The sequence below is a fragment of the Oncorhynchus mykiss genome, chromosome 10 (assembly GCF_057628025.1).
Source record: "Oncorhynchus mykiss isolate SJ-2025 chromosome 10, ASM5762802v1, whole genome shotgun sequence".
Lineage (NCBI taxonomy): Eukaryota > Metazoa > Chordata > Actinopteri > Salmoniformes > Salmonidae > Oncorhynchus > Oncorhynchus mykiss.
Window position 1 is genome coordinate 12,271,679 of NC_143031.1, and position 10,822 is coordinate 12,282,500.

The 10,822-nt window shown below is 40.4% G+C and overlaps 1 protein-coding gene and 1 non-coding gene across 3 annotated transcripts in view; one reads left to right on the forward strand and one right to left on the reverse strand.

The window, feature by feature from the left end:
* LOC110534849 (rho GTPase-activating protein 26) overlaps nucleotides 1-10,822 on the reverse strand; it is a 134,194-nt gene that overhangs the window by 26,413 nt on the left and 96,959 nt on the right. For both annotated transcript variants that reach the window (XM_036989705.2, XM_036989703.2), the window contains exon 17: nucleotides 5,018-5,123. In XM_036989705.2, coding sequence (XP_036845600.1) covers nucleotides 5,018-5,123 — 106 coding nt within the window. The remainder of the gene's footprint in view (nucleotides 1-5,017; nucleotides 5,124-10,822) is intronic.
* On the forward strand, nucleotides 10,061-10,115 carry LOC118937068 (U7 small nuclear RNA). The gene has a single exon (XR_005034465.1). It is a non-coding gene; the product is annotated as a U7 small nuclear RNA (small nuclear RNA).

Consider the following 10,822-nt stretch of genomic DNA (forward strand, 5'->3'; position numbering starts at 1 on the left):
GCCCATTCGTTTAAAAACACTGTCATTATCCAACATCTGCCCAGTCCTATAAAAACACTGTCATTATCCAACATCTACCCAGTCCTATAAAAACACTGTCATTATCCAACATCTGCCCAATCCTATAAAAACACTGTCATTATCCAACATCTGCCCATTCGTTCAAAAACACTGTCATTATCCAACATCTACCCAGTCCTATAAAAACACTGTCATTATCCAACATCTGCCCATTCGTTTAAAAACACTGTCATTATCCAACATCTGCCCATTCCTATAAAAACACTGTCATTATCCAACATCTGCCCAGTCCTATAAAAACACTGTCATTATCCAACATTTGCCCATTCCTATAAAACACTGTCATTATCCAACATCTGCCCAGTCCTATAAAAACACTGTCATTATCCAACATCTGCCCATTCCTATAAAAACACTGTCATTATCCAACATCTACCCAGTCCTATAAAAACACTGTCATTATCCAACATCTGCCCATTCCTATAAAAACACTGTCATTATCCAACATCTGCCCAGTCCTATAAAAACACTGTCATTATCCAACATCTGCCCATTCCTATAAAAACACTGTCATTATCCAACATCTACCCAGTCCTATAAAAACACTGTCATTATCCAACATCTGCCCATTCCTATAAAACACTGTCATTATCCAACATCTGCCCATTCCTATAAAAACACTGTCATTATCCAACATCTGCCCAGTCCTATAAAAACACTGTCATTATCCAACATCTGCCCATTCCTATAAAAACACTGTCATTATCCAACATCTGTCCATTCCTATAAAAACACTGTCATTATCCAACATCTGCCCATTCCTATAAAAACACTGTCATTATCCAACATCTGCCCATTCCTATAAAACACTGTCATTATCCAACATCTGCCCATTCCTATAAAAACACTGTCATTATCCAACATCTGCCCATTCCTATAAAAACACTGTCATTATCCAACATCTGCCCAGTCCTATAAAAACACTGTCATTATCCAACATCTGCCCATTCCTATAAAACACTGTCATTATCCAACATCTGCCCATTCCTATAAAAACACTGTCATTATCCAACATCTGCCCATTCCTATAAAACACTGTCATTATCCAACATCTGCCCATTCCTATAAAAACACTGTCATTTTCCAACATCTGCCTAGTCCTATAAAAACACTGTCATTATCCAACATCTACCCAGTCCTATAAAAACACTGTCATTATCCAACATCTGCCCATTCCTAAAAAAAAAAATGTCATTTTCCAACATCTGCCCAGTCCTATAAAAACACTGTCATTATCCAACATCTACCCAGTCCTATAAAAACACTGTCATTATCCAACATCTGCCCAGTCCTATAAAAACACTGTCATTATCCAACATCTGCCCATTCGTTTAAAAACACTGTCATTATCCAACATCTACCCAGTCCTATAAAAACACTGTCATTATCCAACATCTGCCCATTCGTTTAAAAACACTGTCATTATCCAACATCTGCCCATTCCTATAAAAACACTGTCATTATCCAACATCTGCCCAGTCCTATAAAAACACTGTCATTATCCAACATTTGCCCATTCCTATAAAACACTGTCATTATCCAACATCTGCCCAGTCCTATAAAAACACTGTCATTATCCAACATCTGCCCATTCCTATAAAAACACTGTCATTATCCAACATCTACCCAGTCCTATAAAAACACTGTCATTATCCAACATCTGCCCATTCCTATAAAAACACTGTCATTATCCAACATCTGCCCAGTCCTATAAAAACACTGTCATTATCCAACATCTGCCCATTCCTATAAAAACACTGTCATTATCCAACATCTACCCAGTCCTATAAAAACACTGTCATTATCCAACATCTGCCCATTCCTATAAAAACACTGTCATTATCCAACATCTACCCAGTCCTATAAAAACACTGTCATTATCCAACATCTGCCCATTCCTATAAAAACACTGTCATTATCCAACATCTGTCCATTCCTATAAAAACACTGTCATTATCCAACATCTGCCCATTCCTATAAAAACACTGTCATTATCCAACATCTGCCCATTCCTATAAAACACTGTCATTATCCAACATCTGCCCATTCCTATAAAAACACTGTCATTATCCAACATCTGCCCATTCCTATAAAAACACTGTCATTATCCAACATCTGCCCAGTCCTATAAAAACACTGTCATTATCCAACATCTGCCCATTCCTATAAAACACTGTCATTATCCAACATCTGCCCATTCCTATAAAAACACTGTCATTATCCAACATCTGCCCATTCCTATAATAACACTGTCATTATCCAACATCTGCCCATTCCTATAAAACACTGTCATTATCCAACATCTGCCCATTCCTATAAAACACTGTCATTATCCAACATCTGCCCAGTCCTATAAAAACACTGTCATTATCCAACATCTACCCAGTCCTAAAAAAACACTGTCATTATCCAACATCTGCCCATTCCTATAAAAACACTGTCATTATCCAACATCTGCCCATTCCTATAAAAACACTGTCATTATCCAACATCTGCCCATTCCTATAAAACACTGTCATTATCCAACATCTGCCCATTCCTATAAAAACACTGTCATTATCCAACATCTACCCAGTCCTATAAAAACACTGTCATTATCCAACATCTGCCCATTCCTATAAAACACTGTCATTATCCAACATCTGCCCATTCCTATAAAAACACTGTCATTATCCAACATCTGCCCATTCCTATAAAACACTGTCATTATCCAACATCTGCCCATTCCTATAAAAACACTGTCATTATCCAACATCTGCCCATTCCTATAAAAACACTGTCATTATCCAACATCTGCCCATTCCTATAAAAACACTGTCATTATCCAACATCTGCCCATTCCTATAAAAACACTGTCATTTTCCAACATCTGCCCAGTCCTATAAAAACACTGTCATTATCCAACATCTACCCAGTCCTAAAAAAACACTGTCATTATCCAACATCTGCCCATTCCTATAAAAACACTGTCATTATCCAACATCTGCCCATTCCTATAAAAACACTGTCATTATCCAACATCTGCCCAGTCCTATAAAAACACTGTCATTATCCAACATCTGCCCATTCCTATAAAAACACTGTCATTATCCAACATCTACCCAGTCCTATAAAAACACTGTCATTATCCAACATCTGCCCATTCCTATAAAACACTGTCATTATCCAACATCTGCCCATTCCTATAAAAACACTGTCATTATCCAACATCTGCCCATTCCTATAAAACACTGTCATTATCCAACATCTGCCCATTCCTATAAAAACACTGTCATTATCCAACATCTGCCCATTCCTATAAAAACACTGTCATTATCCAACATCTGCCCATTCCTATAAAAACACTGTCATTATCCAACATCTGCCCATTCCTATAAAAACACTGTCATTTTCCAACATCTGCCCAGTCCTATAAAAACACTGTCATTATCCAACATCTACCCAGTCCTATAAAAACACTGTCATTATCCAACATCTGCCCATTCCTAAAAAAAAAAAATGTCATTTTCCAACATCTGCCCAGTCCTATAAAAACACTGTCATTATCCAACATCTACCCAGTCCTATAAAAACACTGTCATTATCCAACATCTGCCCAGTCCTATAAAAACACTGTCATTATCCAACATCTGCCCATTCGTTTAAAAACACTGTCATTATCCAACATCTACCCAGTCCTATAAAAACACTGTCATTATCCAACATCTGCCCATTCGTTTAAAAACACTGTCATTATCCAACATCTGCCCATTCCTATAAAAACACTGTCATTATCCAACATCTGCCCAGTCCTATAAAAACACTGTCATTATCCAACATTTGCCCATTCCTATAAAACACTGTCATTATCCAACATCTGCCCAGTCCTATAAAAACACTGTCATTATCCAACATCTGCCCATTCCTATAAAAACACTGTCATTATCCAACATCTACCCAGTCCTATAAAAACACTGTCATTATCCAACATCTGCCCATTCCTATAAAAACACTGTCATTATCCAACATCTGCCCAGTCCTATAAAAACACTGTCATTATCCAACATCTGCCAATTCCTATAAAAACACTGTCATTATCCAACATCTACCCAGTCCTATAAAAACACTGTCATTATCCAACATCTGCCCATTAGTTTAAAAACACTGTCATTATCCAACATCTGCCCATTCCTATAAAACACTGTCATTATCCAACATCTGCCCATTCCTATAAAAACACTGTCATTATCCAACATCTGCCCAGTCCTATAAAAACACTGTCATTATCCAACATCTGCCCATTCCTATAAAACACTGTCATTTCCGATTTCAGGATGTACCATCTCGTATGTGACGGCACATGAAATGTAAAAAGAAATGTACATAGATATAGTGTATGTTAGTTAAATCTAAACCATGACGTCCGGTTTACAATTACCCATAATCCTCTCTCAGCATGTTGGACAACAATAAATAGGGTAAGAGTTTTAACTCTGCAGCCTGCCTCTGATAGTAACCTATCGTCACTCTGACATGGTATTGAGAAAGACAGATGGCAAACTGCACCGCCTCCATTGGACAACAATACCCAGAAGAAGAGGATGAGTCTGGCGACCAAACTAATGACGTGTGTTGTTTTCGGTGGTGGTGTAGAGGAGGAACACAGGGGAAAGCTAGGAGCCATTACTGGTGTCAACACTACAGTCCTGAGTTCATTACCAAGCCAATCCTCTTACAGGCCTGGGTGGGTGTGGTAATGGCGTTCGGCATGGGTGGGGGATTTGTAACATGGTCTGCATCCAAAATGGACACCCTATTCCCTAAATAGTGCACTATATAAGGAATAGGGGGAATTTGGGAGTCAGTGGTGGTCATGGCCGTCAGCGCGGTACAGTCCGGAGGATTTGTAACACAGTACATGGGAGACCCCAGGGGAGTGGGCCTAAACCAAACCTACTTTGCCAAGTGTTTCGTAAGCAGGTCCAGCATCTGCCGGTTCTTCTCTGGGAGCCAGTGGACGATGCTATGGATCTCTGTGATCCTCGCCTCCTGATTGTCACGTTCTAAAGAGAGAAGAGAGAAGAGGGAGAGAGGAGAGAGAAGAGGAGAGAAGAGAGAGAGATAAGATAGAAAAGAGAAAGAAGAGAGAGAGAGAGAGAGAGAGAGAGAGAGAGAGAGAGAGAGAGAGAGAGAGGGGAAGAGAGAGATGGTAAGGTGAGGTAAGGACGCTGTCTAAATACAGTGACAACGTCATGTAGAACACTCAGATGTGTTTCTAGACATCCTACTACCCAAAACATCCGTTTCCTCAGATTCCTAATAAGGATTTCCAGCTATTGCCATTATCACAACAACAGTGTTGCATTTACCAGAAGACTGGTGAAAATAATACAGTAATACTTGCCCTTGGTTAAATCTCCTTTCAACCCACATGAAGAAATACTACAGTTGACAATAGAATACTACTGTACTTACTATAGAAAAGAGAAGAAGCTCTGAACTCTCTGTTCAGACCTACCTACCTACAGGTTATAGAAAAGAGCAGAAGCTCTGAACTCTCTGTTCAGACCTACCTACCTACAGGTTATAGAAAAGAGCAGAAGCTCTGAACTCTCTGTTCAGACCTACCTACCTACAGGTTATAGAAAAGAGCAGAAGCGCTGAACTCTCTGTTCAGACCTACCTACCTGCAGGTTATAGAAAAGAGCAGAAGCTCTGAACTTTCTGTTCAGACCTACCTACCTACAGGTTATAGAAAAGAGCAGAAGCTCTGAACTTTCTGTTCAGACCTACCTACCTACAGGTTATAGAAAAGAGCAGAAGCTCTGAACTTTCTGTTCAGACCTACCTACCTACAGGTTTTAGAAAAGAGCAGAAGCTCTGAACTTTCTGTTCAGACCTACCTATCTACAGGTTATAGAAAAGAGCAGAAGCTCTGAACTCTCTGTTCAGACCTACCTACCTACAGGTTATAGAAAAGAGCAGAAGCTCTGAACTTTCTGTTCAGACCTACCTACCTACAGGTTATAGAAAAGAGCAGAAGCTCTGAACTTTCTGTTCAGACCTACCTACCTACAGGTTATAGAAAAGAGCAGAAGCTCTGAACTTTCTTTTCAGACCTACCTACCTACAGGTTATAGAAAAGAGCAGAAGCTCTGAACTTTCTGTTCAGACCTACCTACCTACAGGTTATAGAAAAGAGCAGAAGCTCTGAACTCTCTGTTCAGACCTACCTACCTACAGGTTATAGAAAAGAGCAGAAGCTCTGAACTCTCTGTTCAGACCTACCTACCTACAGGTTATAGAAAAGAGCAGAAGCTCTGAACTCTCTGTTCAGACCTACCTACCTACAGGTTATAGAAAAGAGCAGAAGCTCTGAACTTTCTGTTCAGACCTACCTACCTACAGGTTATAGAAAAGAGCAGAAGCTCTGAACTTTCTGTTCAGACCTACCTACCTACAGGTTATAGAAAAGAGCAGAAGCTCTGAACTTTCTGTTCAGACCTACCTACCTACAGGTTATAGAAAAGAGCAGAAGCTCTGAACTTTCTGTTCAGACCTACCTACCTACAGGTTATAGAAAAGAGCAGAAGCTCTGAACTCTCTGTTCAGACCTACCTACCTACAGGTTATAGAAAAGAGCAGAAGCTCTGAACTCTCTGTTCAGACCGACCTACCTGCAGGTTATAGAAAAGAGCAGAAGCTCTGAACTTTCTGTTCAGACCTATCTACCTACAGGTTATAGAAAAGAGCAGAAGCTCTGAACTTTCTATTCAGACCTACCTACCTACAGGTTATAGAAAAGAGCAGAAGCTCTGAACTTTCTGTTCAGACCTACCTACCTACAGGTTATAGAAAAGAGCAGAAGCTCTGAACTTTCTGTTCAGACCTACCTACCTACAGGTTATAGAAAAGAGCAGAAGCTCTGAACTTTCTGTTCAGACCTACCTACCTACAGGTTATAGAAAAGAGCAGAAGCTCTGAACTCTCTGTTCAGACCTACCTACCTACAGGTTATAGAAAAGAGCAGAAGCTCTGAACTCTCTGTTCAGACCTACCTACCTGCAGGTTATAGAAAAGAGCAGAAGCTCTGAACTTTCTGTTCAGACCTATCTACCTACAGGTTATAGAAAAGAGCAGAAGCTCTGAACTTTCTATTCAGACCTACCTACCTACAGGTTATAGAAAAGAGCAGAAGCTCTGAACTTTCTGTTCAGACCTACCTACCTACAGGTTTTAGAAAAGAGCAGAAGCTCTGAACTTTCTGTTCAGACCTACCTACCTACAGGTTATAGAAAAGAGCAGAAGCTCTGAACTCTCTGTTCAGACCTACCTACCTACAGGTTATAGAAAAGAGCAGAAGCTCTGAACTCTCTGTTCAGACCTACCTACCTACAGGTTATAGAAAAGAGCAGAAGCTCTGAACTCTCTGTTCAGACCTACCTACCTGCAGGTTATAGAAAAGAGCAGAAGCTCTGAACTTTCTGTTCAGACCTACCTACCTACAGGTTATAGAAAAGAGCAGAAGCTCTGAACTTTCTATTCAGACCTACCTACCTACAGGTTATAGAAAAGAGCAGAAGCTCTGAACTTTCTGTTCAGACCTACCTACCTACAGGTTATAGAAAAGAGCAGAAGCTCTGAACTTTCTGTTCAGACCTACCTACCTACAGGTTATAGAAAAGAGCAGAAGCTCTGAACTCTCTGTTCAGACCTACCTACCTACAGGTTATAGAAAAGAGCAGAAGCTCTGAACTCTCTGTTCAGACCTACCTACCTACAGGTTATAGAAAAGAGCAGAAGCTCTGAACTCTCTGTTCAGACCTACCTACCTGCAGGTTATAGAAAAGAGCAGAAGCTCTGAACTTTCTGTTCAGACCTACCTACCTACAGGTTATAGAAAAGAGCAGAAGCTCTGAACTTTCTATTCAGACCTACCTACCTACAGGTTATAGAAAAGAGCAGAAGCTCTGAACTTTCTGTTCAGACCTACCTACCTACAGGTTATAGAAAAGAGCAGAAGCTCTGAACTTTCTGTTCAGACCTACCTATCTACAGGTTATAGAAAAGAGCAGAAGCTCTGAACTCTCTGTTCAGACCTACCTACCTACAGGTTATAGAAAAGAGCAGAAGCTCTGAACTTTCTGTTCAGACCTACCTACCTACAGGTTATAGAAAAGAGCAGAAGCTCTGAACTTTCTGTTCAGACCTACCTACCTACAGGTTATAGAAAAGAGCAGAAGCTCTGAACTTTCTGTTCAGACCTACCTACCTACAGGTTATAGAAAAGAGCAGAAGCTCTGAACTCTCTGTTCAGACCTACCTACCTACAGGTTATAGAAAAGAGCAGAAGCTCTGAACTCTCTGTTCAGACCTACCTACCTACAGGTTATAGAAAAGAGCAGAAGCTCTGAACTCTCTGTTCAGACCTACCTACCTACAGGTTATAGAAAAGAGCAGAAGCTCTGAACTTTCTGTTCAGACCTACCTACCTACAGGTTATAGAAAAGAGCAGAAGCTCTGAACTTTCTGTTCAGACCTACCTACCTACAGGTTATAGAAAAGAGCAGAAGCTCTGAACTTTCTGTTCAGACCTACCTACCTACAGGTTATAGAAAAGAGCAGAAGCTCTGAACTCTCTGTTCAGACCTACCTACCTACAGGTTATAGAAAAGAGCAGAAGCTCTGAACTCTCTGTTCAGACCTACCTACCTGCAGGTTATAGAAAAGAGCAGAAGCTCTGAACTTTCTGTTCAGACCTATCTACCTACAGGTTATAGAAAAGAGCAGAAGCTCTGAACTTTCTATTCAGACCTACCTACCTACAGGTTATAGAAAAGAGCAGAAGTTCTGAACTTTCTGTTCAGACCTACCTACCTACAGGTTATAGAAAAGAGCAGAAGCTCTGAACTTTCTGTTCAGACCTACCTACCTACAGGTTATAGAAAAGAGCAGAAGCTCTGAACTCTCTGTTCAGACCTACCTACCTACAGGTTATAGAAAAGAGCAGAAGCTCTGAACTTTCTGTTCAGACCTACCTACCTACAGGTTATAGAAAAGAGCAGAAGCTCTGAACTTTCTGTTCAGACCTACCTACCTACAGGTTATAGAAAAGAGCAGAAGCTCTGAACTTTCTGCTCAGACCTACCTACCTACAGGTTATAGAAAAGAGCAGGAGCTCTGAACTTTCTGTTCAGACCTACCTACCTACAGGTTATAGAAAAGAGCAGAAGCTCTGAACTCTCTGTTCAGACCTACCTACCTACAGGTTATAGAAAAGAGCAGAAGCTCTGAACTTTCTGTTCAGACCTACCTACCTACAGGTTATAGAAAAGAGCAGAAGCTCTGAACTTTCTGTTCAGACCTACCTACCTACAGGTTATAGAAAAGAGCAGAAGCTCTGAACTTTCTGCTCAGACCTACCTACCTACAGGTTATAGAAAAGAGCAGGAGCTCTGAACTTTCTGTTCAGACCTACCTACCTACAGGTTATAGAAAAGAGCAGAAGCTCTGAACTCTCTGTTCAGACCTACCTACCTACAGGTTATAGAAAAGAGCAGAAGCTCTGAACTTTCTGTTCAGACCTACCTACCTACAGGTTATAGAAAAGAGCAGAAGCTCTGAACTCTCTGTTCAGACCTACCTACCTACAGGTTATAGAAAAGAGCAGAAGCTCTGAACTCTCTGTTCAGACCTACCTACCTACAGGTTATAGAAAAGAGCAGAAGCTCTGAACTTTCTGTTCAGACCTACCTACCTACAGGTTATAGAAAAGAGCAGAAGCTCTGAACTTTCTGTTCAGACCTACCTACCTACAGGTTACAGAAAAGAGCAGAAGCTCTGAACTTTCTGTTCAGACCTACCTACCTACAGGTTATAGAAAAGAGCAGAAGCTCTGAACTTTCTGTTCAGACCTACCTACCTACAGGTTATAGAAAAGAGCAGAAGCTCTGAACTCTCTGTTCAGACCTACCTACCTACAGGTTATAGAAAAGCTTTTAAAAACCTGCTCTTTTAGTATTTCTCCAGTAGGTTTCCTCAAGGAGAAAGCCTCCAGTTCTATGCCAAAGACAATAAAACAAAAACACTAGAGATAGGTTGCCTGACAAAGTCACAAAAACAATGTGCGCGCTTCCATGCAGCAGAATCAGCCTGGTGTTGTGGTTCTGGGTGGCCTGACTACTAGCATGAACGACAACAAACTGCCATGTGGGGAATCGTAAGGGGCTCGTTTCAGTTAGTTTTATCTTATTGTTACCATGTCTTGATTTGAGCTGTTTTGACGGATTTCATGTCAATGCTAATACGGCTCAAATTCGCTAGCTAGCTAACCAACAAATGTAACAATGTATTTGAGAGACAACAAGTGGTCATTGTGCAAATGTATTTATGTTTTCAATAAACAATGGAGAAAAAATATAGCTTACATGTTGTCAACAATCTAAGCCAACCTCATCTGTTTTTCCCCATGGTTAGGGCATGTTGTTTTTGTTCCTAATGAACCAACTAGTGTATAGTAAACACTACAGTATACTACAGTAAATACTGCAAAAACACTACAGTGAATACTATAGTATTTATACCATAGTATACTACAGTATTTTTTCATGTGGGAACTGCTCACACATACTATATACTATACTTAAGCAATAAGGCCCGAGGAGGTATTGTGGTATATGGCCAATATACCATGGCTAAGGGCTGTTCTTATGCACAACGCAAAGCGGAGTGCCTGGACACGGCCCTTAGCCGTGGTACATTG